The 18012-nt window shown below is 38.7% G+C and overlaps 1 protein-coding gene across 1 annotated transcript; it reads left to right on the top strand.

Moving 5' to 3' along the window:
• Positions 1-1303: 1303 nt before the first annotated feature.
• LOC120416603 (serine/threonine-protein kinase TBK1) lies at positions 1304-10874 on the top strand. The gene is made up of 5 exons (XM_039578397.2): positions 1304-2731; positions 2792-3071; positions 3130-3205; positions 3266-3892; positions 10330-10874. Exons 1-5 carry the CDS (start codon positions 1618-1620, stop codon positions 10435-10437), a joined length of 2205 nt encoding a protein of 734 aa, XP_039434331.1. The 5' UTR covers positions 1304-1617; the 3' UTR covers positions 10438-10874.
• The last annotated feature ends 7138 nt before the right edge of the window (positions 10875-18012 follow it).

The raw sequence follows: 18012 nt of genomic DNA, 5'->3' as shown, positions 1-18012 counted from the left end.
TACCATGCAATCCGAAGAAGAAGATCAACAAAAACAAAACGCACGCCGAAAGTGCGGCGCGTCGTTTCGAGGCTGGTATGCCGCGTGTCTTTTTCGGGAATACGCGCAATAAATATCAGCGTAAATATCATACGCAATAATATTCACGTAGTACGCCTAGGCCAGAAGTAATTTGCCCTTTGTTTTAACACCATTGTTCGATAATTTTCGAACACGTGGTTTCAAGATTTTGACTGCTGTCAGTCGTTCCAATAAGCGAATTCGGATTCGCTCATTCGAATGCAGTTTCATTCGAATTAGCGAATCCGTTCTGTACAGGTGAGCACAAAACTAACAAAGAAAAAAATAATATTTTATTTGATTTGAATTATTGCGCGTATTCCCGAAAAAGACACGCGGCATACCAGCCTCGAAACGACGCGCCGCACTTTCGGCAAATGCGCGCTGTCAAATCCCATACTGTGCGTTTTGTTTTTGTCGAGCCCTGGACACTATTTGCCGTGGTTATACACTCAACCCCCGGTGGTTGGTCACTTTTCCGTTTGACACTTTTTTAGTTTGTACCCCGTTGGTTGGTCAAAGTCAAACTAAAAAGTGACAAACTGTCACTTTTTACACGGCGATCACGCACACTATCAAAACAAACGTTTGATAGTGTGTGTGAACTCCGTGTAAAAGGGGTGTCAAACTAAAAAGTGACCCCGTTCGTTTGACAACAGTTGGTGTCAAACCACCGGGGTTTGAGTGTAGCGCCACAACTCGCTCTCTGTAACAGTATTCCTAATTCCAGTCCACGCTCACCAAGTCGTCATGGCCTAGTGGTTAGCATTTTTGCATACCAATCCAAAGGACGGAGGATCAAACCCCGCCTCGAGCGACTTTGATTTTTCGTTCATATTCATCATTTCAAATTTCTGTATTCTTAACTTTCTCGTTGGGAGCAGATGGGCATCGAACCAAGAACCATTCGCTTATAAAGCGAACACCTCGGCGAACACCGTAACCAGTCAGCCACGGTCGCTGCACTTCGGCGTCCTGTACATAAACATTTAAATAAAGCAGTTAAGAGCCTTATTCGTCCACTTTAATTTTTGATCGCGTTTTTGGTGTCCACATGAACAATTTTGTTGTGGATTTGTGATTCCTATCGTTTCATCATTCCCTTGAAGAAAAACCTTTTAATTTATGACACCCTATGCAACATTCCTAACGTGATGCATCGCACCCGCGCAACAAAACATCCAATGTCACGCGACACACGCAAACGTCAACTCGCGATTCGATTCGTCTTCCAAAAACGTCAGTCGCTGTTGTTGCTTCTGCTGCGAAACACTTTTCTTTTCACCTAAAAAAGTGAATTTCATCAGTTTTTCGACATTGAAAAATCGCTGGTTGCAATAGTTAATTACCTAGGTCAAGTAATTCAAGCTGTTTTTTGTTGTTGTTGCAATTCAAGCTTTGTGCAAGAAGAAGACGCGTGGTCAGATGAAGTGCGTATTGTGAGGGACAAAGCCGTGTTGAGATTTGGATCTTTCCAGGAAGTTTCTTGTTTTTGTTGTGTTTGAAGATTGTTCCGTAATTCGTTCCGGCTCGCTGGACGGTGTGCACGCGGACAGGATGAACTCGTTTCTGCGTGGCTCGACCAACTATGTGTGGTGCACGACGAGTGTCCTCGGCAAGGGGGCGACCGGGGCCGTGTTCCAGGGGGTCAACAAGCACAACGGGGAACCTGTGGCCGTGAAGACGTTTAACCAGCTGAGCCATATGCGGCCACACGACGTCCAGATGCGGGAGTTTGAGGTGCTGCGGAAGGTCAAGCATAATAATATTGTTAAGCTGTTGGACATTGAGGACGATCAGGAGGGCCGCGGGAAGGTTATTGTGATGGAGCTGTGCACGGGGGGGAGTTTGTTCAATATTTTGGACGATCCGGAGAATACGTACGGGTTGCCGCAGCGGGAGTTTTTGCTGGTGTTGGAGCACCTCTCGGCTGGGATGAAGCACCTGCGGGATAATAATCTAGTCCATCGGGATTTGAAGCCCGGAAATATTATGAAGTACATTTCGGAGGATGGTCAAACGATTTACAAGCTGACGGATTTCGGAGCGGCCCGCGAGCTGGAAGAGAACCAGCAGTTTGTGTCGTTGTACGGAACTGAAGAGTACCTTCACCCGGACATGTACGAGCGAGCTGTCCTGCGGAAGTCCATCAATCGAAGCTTCACGGCGAACGTGGACCTGTGGTCCATCGGAGTGACTCTTTATCACGTGGCCACCGGGAATCTCCCGTTCCGTCCGTACGGAGGGCGTAAGAACAAGGAGACGATGCACCACATTACGACCAAGAAAGCGCCGGGAGTAATCTCCGGCACGCAAACCAGCGAGAACGGTCCCATCGAGTGGTCCCGTCACCTTCCGCCGCACTGTCAGCTTAAGGCTGGCCTCAAGTTCCTCGTCACGCCGCTGCTCGCGGGTCTGCTCGAGGAGAACCAGAAGCGGATGTGGTCGTTCGATCGGTTCTTCTACGAAGTGCAGCACATCCTGAACAAGAAGATGCTGCACATTTTCTACGCCAACCGGGCGAACGCGATCGAGGTCTACATGGACCCCGAGGAGACGTTCTTCAACCTGAAGGAGCACATCTTCGTGCAGACCGAAGTGCCGCACAGCTCGCAGCTGCTGCTGATGGAGTCGGAGCTGTTTGAGCTGCGGGTGGGAGCGAATAGCAGTGGTGAGTTGCTTTCATTAAAGTCTTTGTCAAACAAAATACAACAAAAAAACTCTTTTCCAGCCCGTGGTTACTCCGCCACGGTCGCCGACGACCCGCTGATGCTGTTCAACATCGAGAACAACAACGTCACGCTTCCGGCGGAGCTGGACCTGCCCAAGTTCCCGTCCTTCCCGAGTGGCGTCTCGGTTGAAAACGACGCCAGTCTGGCGAAGGTGGCGTGCAGCGTCGGGCACGAGTGCAAGCGCCGCGTCGAGGTGTTTTCCATGCTGGACACGCTGATGACGAAGGCGGTTGAGCAGTTCGCTGGGCTGCTGAAGAATCTGCTGGTTAAGCTGTTGGAGTGAGTGTTGGATCTGTGTGAAAAGAGAAGGGTTTCTTTATTGATATTTTTTATTTAGGCGAACAAAGCATCTGGAAGACGTCGGAAACTCTTTCTGGGAAATGGCCGATTTGGTTGAAATTGCTGTGATGAATGTAAGTTCAACTTGATCAGTTCAAATTAACTCAAGCAAAACACAATCTCTCCCTCCCCAGAACGAAATCTACCAGGACAAGGCGTCGACCCTCAACACCGAAATGAACACGCTCAAATCGGCCTTCCAGCGGGTGTCCGATCCGGTCCACCAGCTGCACAACCGCTTCGTCGCGGAGGAATCGCTCAGCCGGGAGTGGACCAGCGCGTACCGCGACCTGCGCAGCCCCAACAAGAACCGCGTTAACGAAAAGTCCAAATACCTGGTCGACCGCCTGCGAGACTCGTGGCAGCACCTGCTCCGTGATCGGGCCACCCGCTCCCTGACCTACAACGACGAGCAGTTCCACGCGCTCGAGAAGATCAAAATCACCGAAACGGGCAAGCGCATCAAGACGCTGCTGAACGAGGACGTCCGGCCGGCGGTCGAGCTCGAGGCCGAATGTCTCGCCGATTGGTACAAAAAGGCGCAGACGATCTTCCTGCAGACGCAGTTCCTCCACAAGGACGTGAGCTCGCACGAGGAAACGCTGTACGACATCCGGGACCGGCTGGTGCAGATCAAGGAGGACCTGAAGGAGGACATCAAGAATGATGGGGAGGTGTCGAAGATTGCCAACGAAACGACGGCGAACGAGCAGAACATTGAGTGCCTGAAAAAGTCGAAGGAGATGCAGAGCGTGCTGAGGGTGAGTTTTGGTTGTTCCACGTTACTCGATTCTGCGCTCGGATATCGTGCCTCTCGTGTCTATACCCGGCCTTCCACAACAGGGGTCCGCTAGCTCCCCTGCCACTCGCACATCACACGACCCAAAGTAGCCTTGACCAGCCGCATCAGTTTGTCCGGGAATCCGTTCTCGTGCATGATCTGCCAAGCTGCTCGTGGTCGACTGTACCGTACGCTGCCTTGAATCTCCTCCCCCCAGATCTTAAAAATCACCAAGTGGATCGCCTTCGCCAACTGCTCTCCTCCGTATTTTAAGATCTTACCGGATTACCGATCTTTGCCAACGGCCCTGTTGTTCTTCAGCTGCCTGATCTCCTTCTTCACCGTCTCCAGATCAGGTGCAGGGAACTGTTGGTCAGCAGCGGGCGGTCCAAGTTGGGCTTCAAAGCCGTATCCATGCGGAACTGCTGCCACCTGTCCAACATCTCGCTTTTGTCCATGAGAAGGTTTCCCTCGGCGTCCCGACAAGTGTTGAATTGCGGCACATAGCCTTTGCGGTCTCGTAGAACTTTCGCGTCTCGTTCTGCCGAAACAGCTGCTTCATTTCGGCGCGATCGCGGTCTGCCAGCTGGCCCTTCTTTAGCTTGAGGACCGTTTTTCCATTACTTTTATCCTATGCGGGCGTTCATATAACTATAAGCCACTCAGTACTTTCCTCTCGTTTCATTTCGAAATGACTATCCGCATTAGGAAGCAACAAAAATGACTTTTTGGCGGGCATTCAGGGGTTTGTTCCGGTGGGCATACTGAGCCCAAATCCCAAATATGAGCTTGATTGGACGTAACAGGAGCTGGCGCTCCGCCCTTCAATTTTAAATGGGATTTAACCCGTAAAAATACTTTTTTTTCAAAAATGTCTATTTTTGAGGCATTTCGGCCACTGAAGCGTTTACCAAAAACATCGCTGGCGTGTAGGCCAGATCCATGCGCATCTTTTTGTATATATAACATTTAAGTTTGGAGCACCCTAGACCATCCAAGTTAAGCATTTTTTCGAAAAATCGGCCCCGGCAAAATCAAATGGCGTCTCGGGCGTCGCATTTCCCATTTAAAATTGGGATTTGGGCTCAGTATGCCCACCGGAACAAACCCCTGAATGTCCGCCAAAAAGTCATTTTTGTTACATCCTAATCCGCATGGACTTTAACTTTGGATGTGGGACGGGTTTGGACAGCTTCAGCTTAACCACCCGAACGCCGTTAGGCACGCCGGCGAAGAAGTTCCTCCAAACCTCGTCCCTAATGGTCAGCACTTCTCCGTACTCACGCATGGCATCGATGATTTTGGATTTCGGCAGTTCTAGATCGTGAGATCGTGAACCCGGACATCAACAGTGTGTTGTCGTCGTTGTAAACCAAACTGTCCGTGCCAAAATAATATTTTAAATGATTAAAGTAGTGAATATATTTCTATACTGATATCTTTGTGAGAGGAGAGTATAGAGTCTTTTGATATGTCTACCATCTGCCTATTTTATGTTTTTGTGAGGGGATCATCACACACTTACTACCAGTATTTGTGAGGGGATAATGAGCTCGATTTGATCTCCATCCGCATTGATCTTTTCTCATCTTTGATTTTCATTTTTATCAGTAGAGCAATTCTATACGAAATCGGCCGATTTCGACCATTTTTATTTTTTGTATTTTTTTTTATTTGGCTCAAACTTTGTGGGCGCCTTCCCTATGACCAAATAAGCAAGAGTAGCATCGCAAAAAGACAATTGTCTTTACAAGACCCCGCGCGGCAAATAATAGCTGCTGGGAAGAGCTTGAAAAATGACACGAAAAAAATGTCACCGCGGTTCTAGCGATACATAGCGCACAAGGCACAAGGAATGGAGTTTACAGCATCTGGATGGAACAGCACTTTCCCTCTCAATAGGAACTGTGTTATAGATCTGGAAATGCTTAATAACAGTAAAAATGGATAACACGATACAATAGTCCTTGTAATTAGAATTCCGTGTCTTAATACTCAAACAGAAAAAAAATGACCAAATAAGCTATTTTGTGTCATTGGTTCACCCATACAAGTCTCCATACAATTTTGGCAGCTGTCAGTACAAAAATGGTACGTACATATTTAAACATTTGTAACTTTTAAGTGAATTTTCTGATCAATTTGTAGGTATTATTGAGGACTATTGAGAAGAAATTTGCCGACTTTTTAATAAACTTTGTTTTACAAAAACTGAATTTCCCGAAATATGTATTTTTTATTTTCGAGATTTTTTTATATGTTTTAGGGGACAAAACCCGCAACTTTTGAGCCATAGAGAAGTATGGTCAAAAAATCTGCCGCCGAGTTATAAATTTTAGAAAAAATAGTATTTTTTGGCAAAAATCAAAATTTTATGCAAAAACAAATTTTGACTATTTTTTTTGTGCTAAATTGAATTTGCAATCAAAAAGTACTTTACAGATATTTGATAAAGGGCTCCGTTTTCAAGATATAGGCACTGATCTTAACGAAATATTTGTAGTTTTTCAATTTTGAAAATAGTGACCATTTCTGAAAATATTTTTTTTCGGAATTATTGGAGGTTACTGTCGGAAGGAGATTCTCTTCTCCTGAGGATATCGTGTTTTGCCCTTTCATACGGCAGTACTCTTTAAGTCTGAGCCACTGTAATTCTAGGCAATCGCTACATAGGTCATCCTTGTGGCCCTGTTTATTCTTAATCTACAACTTTGCCAAATTCACCAAATTGATCAGAAAATCCCTTTTCAAGATAGGGGAGAATGGGAAGACTTGAACCCCGGGGAGACTTGATCCCAAGTCTGTATCTCGTCAGCATGTGGGTAAAACAATTAGCTTTCTTCTAGAAAGTTGTGCGAAATTTACTAAAACTCATTGTAGAAAACAAAGAAAAAAATTAAAAAATGTTTAGATCGAGTTACACACATTTTTCTAAGAAGTGCTGCAAAAAACTTCCAAGGGATCTTTTTTCTTTGTTTTGATAAGAATAGAAAACACTCAAAAATTATTCAAAAAAACATTTTTATACGTGAATTGTTTGATAAACATATCAACTCCAAAAGCCTTACACATTTGACGTTAAATTTATCGTCATACTATTTTTACAATCAATTGTTTAAAAAGGTGCGTTTAGGGAGACTTGATCCCTGCACTGTCACTGGAATCAGCCTCAAGATTAAATAATTGGGCTGGGTTTTCGTACATAGTTTCCTTTAGTATAGTTGTACATAACTTACTGCAGTTTGAACCATTTTTCAAAAGTTTGGTAAACAAAAATTACCAGCTTTTGTAAACATGCTCAATTTTGGTTTAAAAAAGAAAATTTGAAGTTTTTAAATATTTTGCATGCTAAACTTGTTATATTTTGAACACAAACGTACAGGTTTAATGTGAAATTGCTGTAACTTATAGAAAATTAAAAGTTTGGATGAATAAGAAACATTTTGCCTACGATTTATTCAAAATGATGAAAGAGGGATCAAATTACCCCCAACATTTTGATAATGCCGGTTTTATTTTTTTTTTAAACACTTGGCACGATTCGAAAAGTTTATCTGATGAAATACCCTTATCAGTCCAACATAGTTGAATGTTTAAGCTTTCAATTCATGCAAAAAGATCATAGTTTTGTGAGAAATTGACAGAGTTATGTGCGATACAAAAAAAAGGGGATGAGCAATTCCAGCTCAAATCAGGAATTTTTCTGGTACTTTTGTACCCGACCCTCTCCGATTTCAATGAAACTTTGTAGACATGTTATCCTAGGTCTATATAAGCCATTTTTGTGTATATGGAGCCAATAGTACTCGAAAATAACATTTGAGAAGGGCATAAGGTATTTAAATATTTTTGTATTTTGTAATTTAAAAATTACTGTATCTCGAAGCCGTTGCGTCGTATCAAAAAGTGGTCGAAGACAAACTTGTAGGAAATTGGACGGGCTTTCTGAAAAAAATACACTGAAACAAAAATACACGCCACATCTATGAGATTTTTTGATTTTTAAGTCTAAAACTTAAATTTAAAGGTGATGTCACGATTTTTTTTCGTTCAAAATTTTTGAGAAAATAGCCTAAAATGTTACCAAAAGACTGACGAAAAATGCAGGATGGTATGTCTCTCCTGAAAAAATACAAAAATCATTTATTAAAACTGTTTTTTTGAAAAGTGGTCTAAACGTCAAAATTTTTCAAACCCGGTAGTGGGAATCGATTCTCCAGACAATTTTACATAAAAGTCTCCATATTGACCATTGTCCTATGTCCAATCCTTGCGAAGATACAGCGGTTTTAAAAATAAAAATGTTGAAAAAACGGGATTTTTGGCGGTTTTTGGCAATTTATATATGACAGACTTGGTTTTTCAGTCTCGTAAATATTTTTACCGGAAAGCTCGTCCAATTTCGCATGAGTTTGCCTTTGACAGCTTTTTGATTTATATCGTTTTTGTATTTACGTAATTAAATTTACTATCCTGGTTTCTACCACACTGAAAAAAATATTCTATTTTCAGTTATAAGCAATGTAATTAAGCTTATATCTGTAAGCCCTTACATCCAATTGAAATGCTGTCAAAGGCAAACTTATGGGAAATTGGACGAGCTTTTCGGTAAAAATATTTACGAGACTGAAAAACCAAGTCTGTCATATAGAAATTGCCAAAAACCGCCAAAAATCCCGTTTTTTCAACATTTCTATTTTTAAAACCGCTGTATCTTCGCAAAGATTGGGCATAGGACAATGGTCAATATAGAGACTTTTATGTAAAATTGTCTGGAGAATCGATTCCCACTACCGGGTTTGAAAAATTTTGACGTTTAGACCACTTTTCAAAAAAACAGTTTTAATAAATGATTTTTGTATTTTTTTAGGAGAGACATACCATCCTGCATTTTTCGTCAGTCTTTTGGTAACATTTTAGGCTATTTTCTCAAAAAATTTGAACGAAAAAAAATCGTGACATCACCTTTAAATTTAAGTTTTAGACTTAAAAATCAAAAAATCTCATAGATGTGGCGTGTATTTTTGTTTCAGTGTATTTTTTTCAGAAAGCCCGTCCAATTTACTACAAGTTTGTCTTCGACCACTTTTTGATATGACGCAACGGCTTCGAGATACAGTAATTTTTAAATTACAAAATACAAAAATATTTAAATACCTTATGCCCTTCTCAAATGTTATTTTCGAGTACTATTGGCTCCATATACACAAAAATGGCTTATATAGGCCTAGGATAACATGTCTACAAAGTTTCATTGAAATCGGAGAGGGTCGGGTACACAGAAAAAAAAATGATGGTAATATTCATCAGGAAATGGTGACAGATTTTGTGGCAAAATAAATGATAAATTTTACCCCAGAAAATGATGAATTTTCATCAGTTTTTGATGAATATTCATCAGGTTCACATTTTTACACATTTTTTATGTAATATTACTCAAAAAAAGAGGTAATATTCAACCTACTAAATTTTCAACATTCCAAAGTTCAACTTTTTTTTTTCTGTGTACAAAAGTACCAGAAAAATTCCTGATTTGAGCTTGAATTGCTCGGATCAAGTCTCCCCACTCTCTCCTACTGATTTTCAAAAAATCACATGCTTATTTTGTATGACCAGATCGCAAAATTGAATGAAGACTTGTATGAAAATCAAATAATGCAAAATGGCTTCTTCTGACATACACAGCAAAAAAAAAATCAATTTTGGAATGTTGAAAATTTGGTAGGTTGAACATTACCTCTTTTTTGAGTAATATTACATAAAAAATGTGTAAAAATGTGAACCTGATCAATTTTCACCAGAAACTGATAAAAATTCATCTTTTTCTGATGTAATATTGTACTTTTTTTTGACACAAATTGTGTCACCATTGCCTGATGAATATTGCCATCATTTTTTCTTCTGTGTAGGGATGGATAATGGATTATGTTTCATCAGAAGCAAAATATATAAACTTTAAAATCTTTGGAAAAATTGCAAAATTCTAAAAAACTAAAAAAAAAATTACGGTAATATTCATCAGAAAATGGTGACAGATTTTATGTCTAAAAATGCGTAATATTACATCAGAAACCGGTGAATTTTAATCAGTTTCTGATGAATTTTAATCAGTTTCTGATGAATATTCATCAGGTTCACATTTTTACACATTTTTTAGGTAAAATTACTCAAAAAAGAGGCAATATTCAACCAACCAAATTTTCATCATTCCAAAATTCTTTTTTTTTTTTGCTGTGCAGAAAAAAATACCATGTAAGAATTAGTTAATTCGAAAAGGATAGTATGCAGCAAAGGATCTTATATCTCATGACTCGTCTTGAAGCTTGAAGCGCAAATTTGTGTTGTGCAGAGTAATTTAAAAATGAAATTTCAACTAATCCTAATCCTCAATTTCGCTTCCATTTTCCTCCCCGCCAGACACTGCTCAACTACCAGCGGGACATCATCAAGACGCTCCAGGTGAACGGCGAGCTGGTGAACGATTTTTCCACCCTGACGGCCAACGACGACGGCGAGCCAATCTAACGCAGCTCTCTCAGGCGGCATCCGGCGTGTTTTCGTCTCCAGTATTGATTTCATGCCGCGGCCGATTTTTTTCTTCTTCTTATTTTCTTCGACGACGACGACGACGTGATGAACAAATGTGCCGAGAAGTATGACAAGGCATGATGAGCTTACTTCTTTTCCGGCAGCTGACTGTTTCATTTTAGAGGAGGGGGACTCCTCTCGACAGGGAGAGGAGGTGCTATGATTCCTGATTGTCGTAAGTTATTGTGCTTAGCTCAGTTATTATTTTATTATTTTGTAAGGTTAAAAAGTATATCTCTTATTCATATATTTATCATGTTCCACGTTAAGTCAATGTCGTATTATGATTGACTTGAGCCGGATTTATCAATTATGCTTTTATATTCTCTATTTACAAGAAATAAAACCCAAAACGATAAAGACATTTTAACAGATCTCTTCTGCCTAAGTAACTGCCTTTGAAAGTGAAAGACATCCTTGGCGCTCTCAATCGACGACACAGCAGACACAGCGAAGAAAGAAAGAAACTCTCCCTCCCTCCCCCCATCATCGTCGTAGTCGTCTCAGATGAAATCCTTGGGGGTAGGTCCGGCCTACCAAACCTTCACACCACCCTCCCCTACCCCAACCAGCGCCGGCTTGTGACGCCAGGGAGGCGGCGACGGCGGCGGCGTCGAAGAGCAATCAGTAATTTAGGAAGAAAACGTCGCTCCCCCTCCTTGCTTTGTTGTTGCGCCCTTCTCCCCTGTGGTCTCGGCCTGGTCGTCGTCCTGAAAGCACGATACAATTCGCACAATGTTTGCGCAGGCCGGGCTCGTAGGATGGTGGGTAGGGTGGTTAATGGGAAAAAAATAAATTAAAAAAAAATTGGAAAAGTTAAGAAGCCCTTTAAAAAAAAATTATCACGCCATTCAATTCAGCTTCCAATTTCCTCTAAAAATAGCTGTAGAGTTTTGCTCTATAATTTTTTGTTTCAAAGTTATGACCATTTGAAAAAAGAGGTTTTTTGGAAAAATGACACGAAAATCGCAAAATTTAGGGGCGGTGCCAAAAAAGAAGGGGTGGTACAATTAGGTTCAAAATTGGGATTCTTACATGTTATCATAGTATCAATAGCTCCACCAAATTTGAGCTTGATCAGAAAAAGTCGATTTCGAATTTGTACTTTTTTGTGTATAGTTGGGGCAAAATGCCCCAAATAAATATTTCCCTTAAATAAAAATGGACAAAATTTATGTCAAAAACAAATTTGTCTCAATTTCGATTTTTATTTTACATTTTTGTTCTAATGCAAATATAAATTATCTCTCGACTTGAAAAAAAAATCCGGAAGCAAAGAATACGAAATCTCATGTTCAAAATAAGTTGTGTTCATTTTGTTTCAAATTGTAAATTTAAAGCATAAATAATAAGTATTTTTGACTATATCAGAAAAGTTTTTACCCATTTTTTCAAATCAATATTTATAAATTTTTTTAATTATTTTTATCATTTTTTGATATGTTTTATTAAACATAAAGTGCCAACTTTTGAGCTACATATAGGGTATACCGGACGTTTTGTTTTTGGCCAAGTTTATGATTTTTTGAAAAATTGTGTGTGTGTGTGTGTGTGTGTGTGTGTTTTTTTTTAAGTATGGGTTCAAATGATAATTTTACATGAAAGCTCTAAATATGAGGAAAGTTTTACAGCTTTGGTCTGTTCTACAAAGTTGTAGAGCATTAAATTTTCAATAAAAATCACACTTTTGGAAATGTTTTGATGGAAGTAGCGCACCGTGCGGATCAAACCGTAAGAAAGTTGAGTTTTCCATACATTTTTTCGATTTTTTCCATACAAAATTCACCTTCGAGTATCAATGGGTAAATGTTGAGCAATTTTGTTCATATTTGGCCCAGAGTCCTAAAATAGCTCAAGGAACAATAATCATCTTGTGGAGCGAGGTTTTGGGAAAAGTCCCATATTCTGGGCACTCTAATATGCACACACCAAAAGTCCAAAAATAATATTCAGATTTAAATTCGAATTCTACCTAAATCGAAAAGTACTTATTTGATAATGTGCACCGTTTTTTACGTATAGCCATTTTTGGGTAAAACTATTCAACAAAATTGTTTTTTTTTTCCTTCAATTTTCAATTGAAGACAATCGATGACTAACAATGTGGCCACTCAAGTCGGGAAATCGGGAAAGACGGAAAAAGTCTGGAATCCCCCAAAATCCGCAAAAACGGTAAAAAGTCGGGTATTTCTGATTTTTTGTCAAAAAGTCGGGAAAAGTCTGGAATCCCAAGTATACTCGTTAAAAAAATACTTTCTATCTTTTGAATAATTTTGTGATATTTTGTTCAACTTTCAATTCAATTACACTCAATTATTTTCGAGCACCTAACAACAAATTTATGGTTTATTTCACTGTTTGAAGCTATTAGTTTTGCTTTTGAAGCAATATATTGAATGCATTTTTCAACAAAACTGTTTGAAAAATCTAATTTTCTGTTCTTTACTATTTAAAATGTCAAAAAAAAAACTATTTAAAATGTGAAAAAAACGGCTAAGTGTATTTTTTTTCAGTTCAAAGATTGGAATAACGTAACATTTTTTTATAATTTGGTTTACGTTTGGCCTAAGCTTGTCATTTGAGCTTAAAAAAACCGCCATTAAAAAAAAACCTTTGGCACCCCATGCTCTTAAACTTTTTTATGAGTTTGTATTGAAACGTGTAGATAAAGGTTAAATTTAATGTATTGGAAAAAAATTACAAAAACTTTTCGAAATCCAAACGTTTCTAGTGTTTAATGAAAAACAATTTTTTGTGCTTTTGGAAAACATCAAAAAATATTGAAATTTAAAAAATGACAAGGTATTTTTTTAATTTAATAGGTCTATTCGAAAATTTTGCATAATGTAAGAGGTAAACTTATTAATAAACTGGATTATTTTTTAATGAGATGAAATTGAGAACATCAAAATAGAGATCGTAGCAAGATATATTTTTGCGCTCCACGTTTTTCGATTTCCCTTGTCAGAAATTTTCACTTTTTGTGATTTTTCGGTTCGGATTTTTAGTGATTTTCACGATCGGGTTTATTCCGCGAGTTACATCGGTTTATAGATTCCGTTTGATCCGTTTGTTGGCGAGATTGCGAGGAAACAAATTTTTGACGAATTTCGAAGAAATTGCTGTGAAAGTGAGGGAGAGTTGATGGGAAGTTAAGTGTTTGTTCGGTGTAATCCTGGTTTGAAGGAAAATTTACTAAAGTCCAAGTGATTTTGCCCTAATTTGACTGGTGGTTCACTGAATCTGGGAGTTGCTTTGGAAACATGCTAATGATGTTAGGGTTGGCATAATTCTGATTCCGACGAAAACGATTAAGCCGTTTGATTGGTGATTGAGGATTTTCTGGACTGCAAAACATTTTCCCGGTGAGGACTTTCCTTTTTACTTATGTTATTTTTTTATTTTGATCCATGTTTTTTATCACGTTGAAACTTGTTAGGAGTATTTATCAGTTTGTTCCAGTATTTCCAAAAAAATAAACTGGCAGGAATTAAACCGTATCATTATGACAATAACCTCCTTGCCGTGATAAAAAGTCTTATTAAAAATTTATTTTATGAAATTATTGATCAATCTTATTAATTTAAGTGGTTGTTTTTGTTGGACTTCTTCCAATGAAATCGATCAAAGAATAATGTCACTTATTTCCTTTACAAAATGTTATTTTTCTTAAAATCTTTTTTGTTTGATGCTGTTTTCTATCTATTTTAGCAACTCAAGAACGCAAGTTTACAAAAGTATTTTCACTGCTATGAGTTTCAACAAGATTTGAAGTTGAATTAAACCTCAAGACTACATCATTTGGTGAGAGCTTTCCTTTTTAATACAGGCAACCCATTCATTTATTCTGACATATTTACAACTCATTAAAGACAAACCACGCCAATTTCACTATATACGCGGTAGGGTGTTCCCTTGGTCGTTCGCTGTGAGTTGTGGATTGCCTGCTTCTCTAATGAAGGTTCGACTGAGGGGGCATGCTTATTAATTTCTCGTCGCTCCATACCCTCAGTGACGTGATGGGAGCAAGGGCGTCTATGCGAAGTGTCCCTACACCGATTTCCGGCGCTTGGGGAGGGAAGAGGGAAACCATTTTGTTCTATGCGCCGGTATTTGTAGCACTAAAATTCGTGCAAAAAAACTTATGCACGTGGGTGTACAGATTACGGAGTAAAAGATGATCGAATTGTTCACCTAGCGCTCACATGTGTTTCGGGACCAAGTTGCCTGCGGGTATGGGGATCATACATACATACATACATACATATTAATGCTCTTAAATTACTCTTAAACATTTTTTATGGGTTTGGGTTGAAACATGTAGATAAAGGTTGAATTTGATTTATTGGAAAAAAATGACTAGCAAATGAAATCCAAACGTTTCTGTGTTTAATGAAAAACAATTGAAAATATTTGGTGCTTTTGGAAAACATAAAAAAATAATGAAATTTTAAAAATGATAAGGCATTTTTTTATTTAATAGGTCTATTCGAAAATTTTGCATTATAAAATTAGAGGTTAAGTTATTAATAAACTGGATTTTTTTAATTGAATGACATTGAGAACCCTCAAATACTGTCAAATTAATAAACCAACAGTCGCCACCCTGAATGAAATCTTGGGATTGTCTATTATTTTTGCAGGATGGTGATTTTTTAGGATGATTCCTTGAAGTTTTGTGTCATTTCCGACATTGTTCTGTCGAAAAGTTTTTGTTTTATTGACCAAATACCCATATAGGAGGACCGAGGTACCCCAATAGAATCCGGAATATCTCCGGCAAAAAATGACTATATTTGTCCCCCATCTGACAGTTCAAAATATAATAAAATAGTGTTACAAGGAAATTGACTGAATTTTCAAAAATATTTGTTAAGCAAACTTCAAGAAACGAATCTATAAAGTTAGCAACCACCCTTAGACATTACAAAAAAAAAACGATCAAACACACACTCCCCGCCCCAAGTTTAGGCTGGTGTCTGAGGCTGGCAGGATGTTTCCTTTTTCCTGGTTGTTGGTACTTGGTGCTGCTGCTGCACGTGGCCCTCGCTGAGCACTGCGCACGCGCCCGGAATTCGATTCCTCACGACGAAAAGGTCGGTTCGATGGGCCCGGCAGTCTCTTCCCTTCCCCAAAAACGTGAAGAGGAGGAGGAGGAGGAGGAGGAGTGTGGCGAAAGTTATTTGAATGTTATGCTTTGTGTTTTAGCAGTAAGTGCGTTTACAGCACGTGGGGGAGGTGGTGGTGGGGCAGAGCATAAATGATGGCAGGAGGAGTCCCCCGGGGAGCCCGGTTTGAAGGACACACGGATCTGTTGTCACTTTCGAAAGACGAGCACCAATTTGGAGGAAATTGATAATGGGGATTGGGCTGTTTTGTGGGAGGGCAAAAGGAGGAAAATCATAATCTGAGTTTTCTTATGAGTTTTAGGGGCTTTTGAATTTGAGCCTGGCAAATGTATTAAGAGAAAGATGTGAGCTGTTAAAATTCCATTTGTATTATGTTGATGAAATAATTATTGAAGATCTTTATTAAAAATAAATTACAAATTTGATTTAAGCAACTTTATTATTAGTAATTGAAAACACTGTTTAATGTTTTCTATAATCTGATTTTATAACAACAAAAGAGAAATAACTTAAACGAAATTCTGCAAGGTTACACAAACCTGAGGATTTCCTACACGTTGTAAATTTTGCAGGTCTGATGTTTGTTGCCAACTTTGGCTGATTGAATTTAAATATTTCGTCGAATAATCTAGTGCAACCTTTTTTCAAGATTTGTTTTTATCAATTTTATACGACATTTCTTAAAACAAAACTTAAAGAACAAGGTTGACAAAAAATAACAGAAATTTGTATAAACCAATCTTACCAGTATGACATTGGGACATCATATGACGGGCCAACTGATAGTTCCCGAAATATCAAATTTAAATGGTTGTAGATGCAGCATTTACCAATCTAACAAGCCAGTTGATTGCACTCATTTTTTTTTATTACTGTAAACATTTGTTTATAATTTTTTTCAGAATTTTTAAAGTTAATATTTGCAAATGCCCAACTATTTATTCTGATTGTAAATCTCTTAATTATTATGGTCCATTAAAACTAATTATTCTTCTATGTTATGAGTCATGTCATGAGACATAAGGATTTGGAAAACAATACAAAGGCAAACAAATCTTTTATCGCAGATTCATTTTATTATTCAATTTGAAAATATATTAGGGTAATTCTCCGCCAACTCACACAGCAGTTGCCCCGACCCCTCTTCGATTTGCGTGAAACTTTGTCCTAAGGGGTAACTTTTGTCCCTGATCACGAATCCGAGGTCCATTTTTTGATATCTCATGACGGAGGGGCGGTACGACCCCTTCCATTTTTGAACATGCGAAAAAAGAGGTGTTTTTCAATAATTTGCAGCCTGAAACGGTGATGAGATAGAAATTTGGTGTCAAAGGGACTTTTATGTAAAATTAGATGCCCGATTTGATGGCGTACTCAGAATTCCGAAAAAACGTATTTTTCATCGAAAAAAACACTAAAAAAGTTTTAAAAACTCTGCCATTTTCCGTTACTCAACTGTAAAAATTTTTGGAACATGTCATTTTATGGGAAATTTAATGTACTTTTCGAATCTACATTGACCCAGAAGGGTCATTTTTTCATTTAGAACATTTTTTTCATTTTAAAATTTCGTGTTTTTTCTAACTTTGCAGGGTTATTTTTTAGAGTGTAACAATGTTCTACAAAGTTGTAGAGCAGACAATTACAAAAATTTTGATATATAGACATAAGGGGTTTGCTTATAAACATCACGAGTTATCGTGATTTTACGAAAAAAAGTTTTGAAAAAGTTGGTCGTCATCGATCATGGCCGTTCATGGTCACCCGCGACAGACACGGACGACGAAACAAAGAGAAACGCAAAAAGTAACTTTTTCAAAACTTTTTTTCGTAAAATCGCGATAACTCGTGATGTTTATAAGCAAACCCCTTATGTTTATATATCAAAATTTTTGTAATTGTCTGTTCTACAACTTTGTAGAACATTGTTACACTCTAAAAAATAACCCTGCAAAGTTAGAAAAAACACGAAATTTTAAAATGAAAAAAATTGTTCTAAATGAAAAAATGACCCTTCTGGGTCAATGTAGATTCGAAAAGTACATTAAATTTCCCATAAAATGACATGTTCCAAAAATTTTTACAGTCGAGTAACGGAAAATGGGAGAATTTTTAAAACTTTTTTAGTGTTTTTTTCGATGAAAAATACGTTTTTTCGGAATTCTGAGTACGCCATTAAATCGGGCGTCTAATTTTACATAAAAGTCCCTTTGACACCAAATTTCTATCTCATCACCGTTTCAGGCTGCAAATTATTGAAAAACACCTCTTTTTCCGCATGTTCAAAAATGGAAGGGGTCGTACCGCCCCTCCGTCACGAGATATCAAAAAATGGACCTCGGATTCGTGATCAGGGACAAAAGTTACCCCTTAGGACAAAGTT

The sequence above is a fragment of the Culex pipiens genome, chromosome 2 (genome assembly GCF_016801865.2).
Source record: "Culex pipiens pallens isolate TS chromosome 2, TS_CPP_V2, whole genome shotgun sequence".
Lineage (NCBI taxonomy): Eukaryota > Metazoa > Arthropoda > Insecta > Diptera > Culicidae > Culex > Culex pipiens.
The sequence above is the reverse complement of the archived record's forward strand: the minus strand, read 5'-3'. Positions and strand labels throughout refer to the sequence as shown.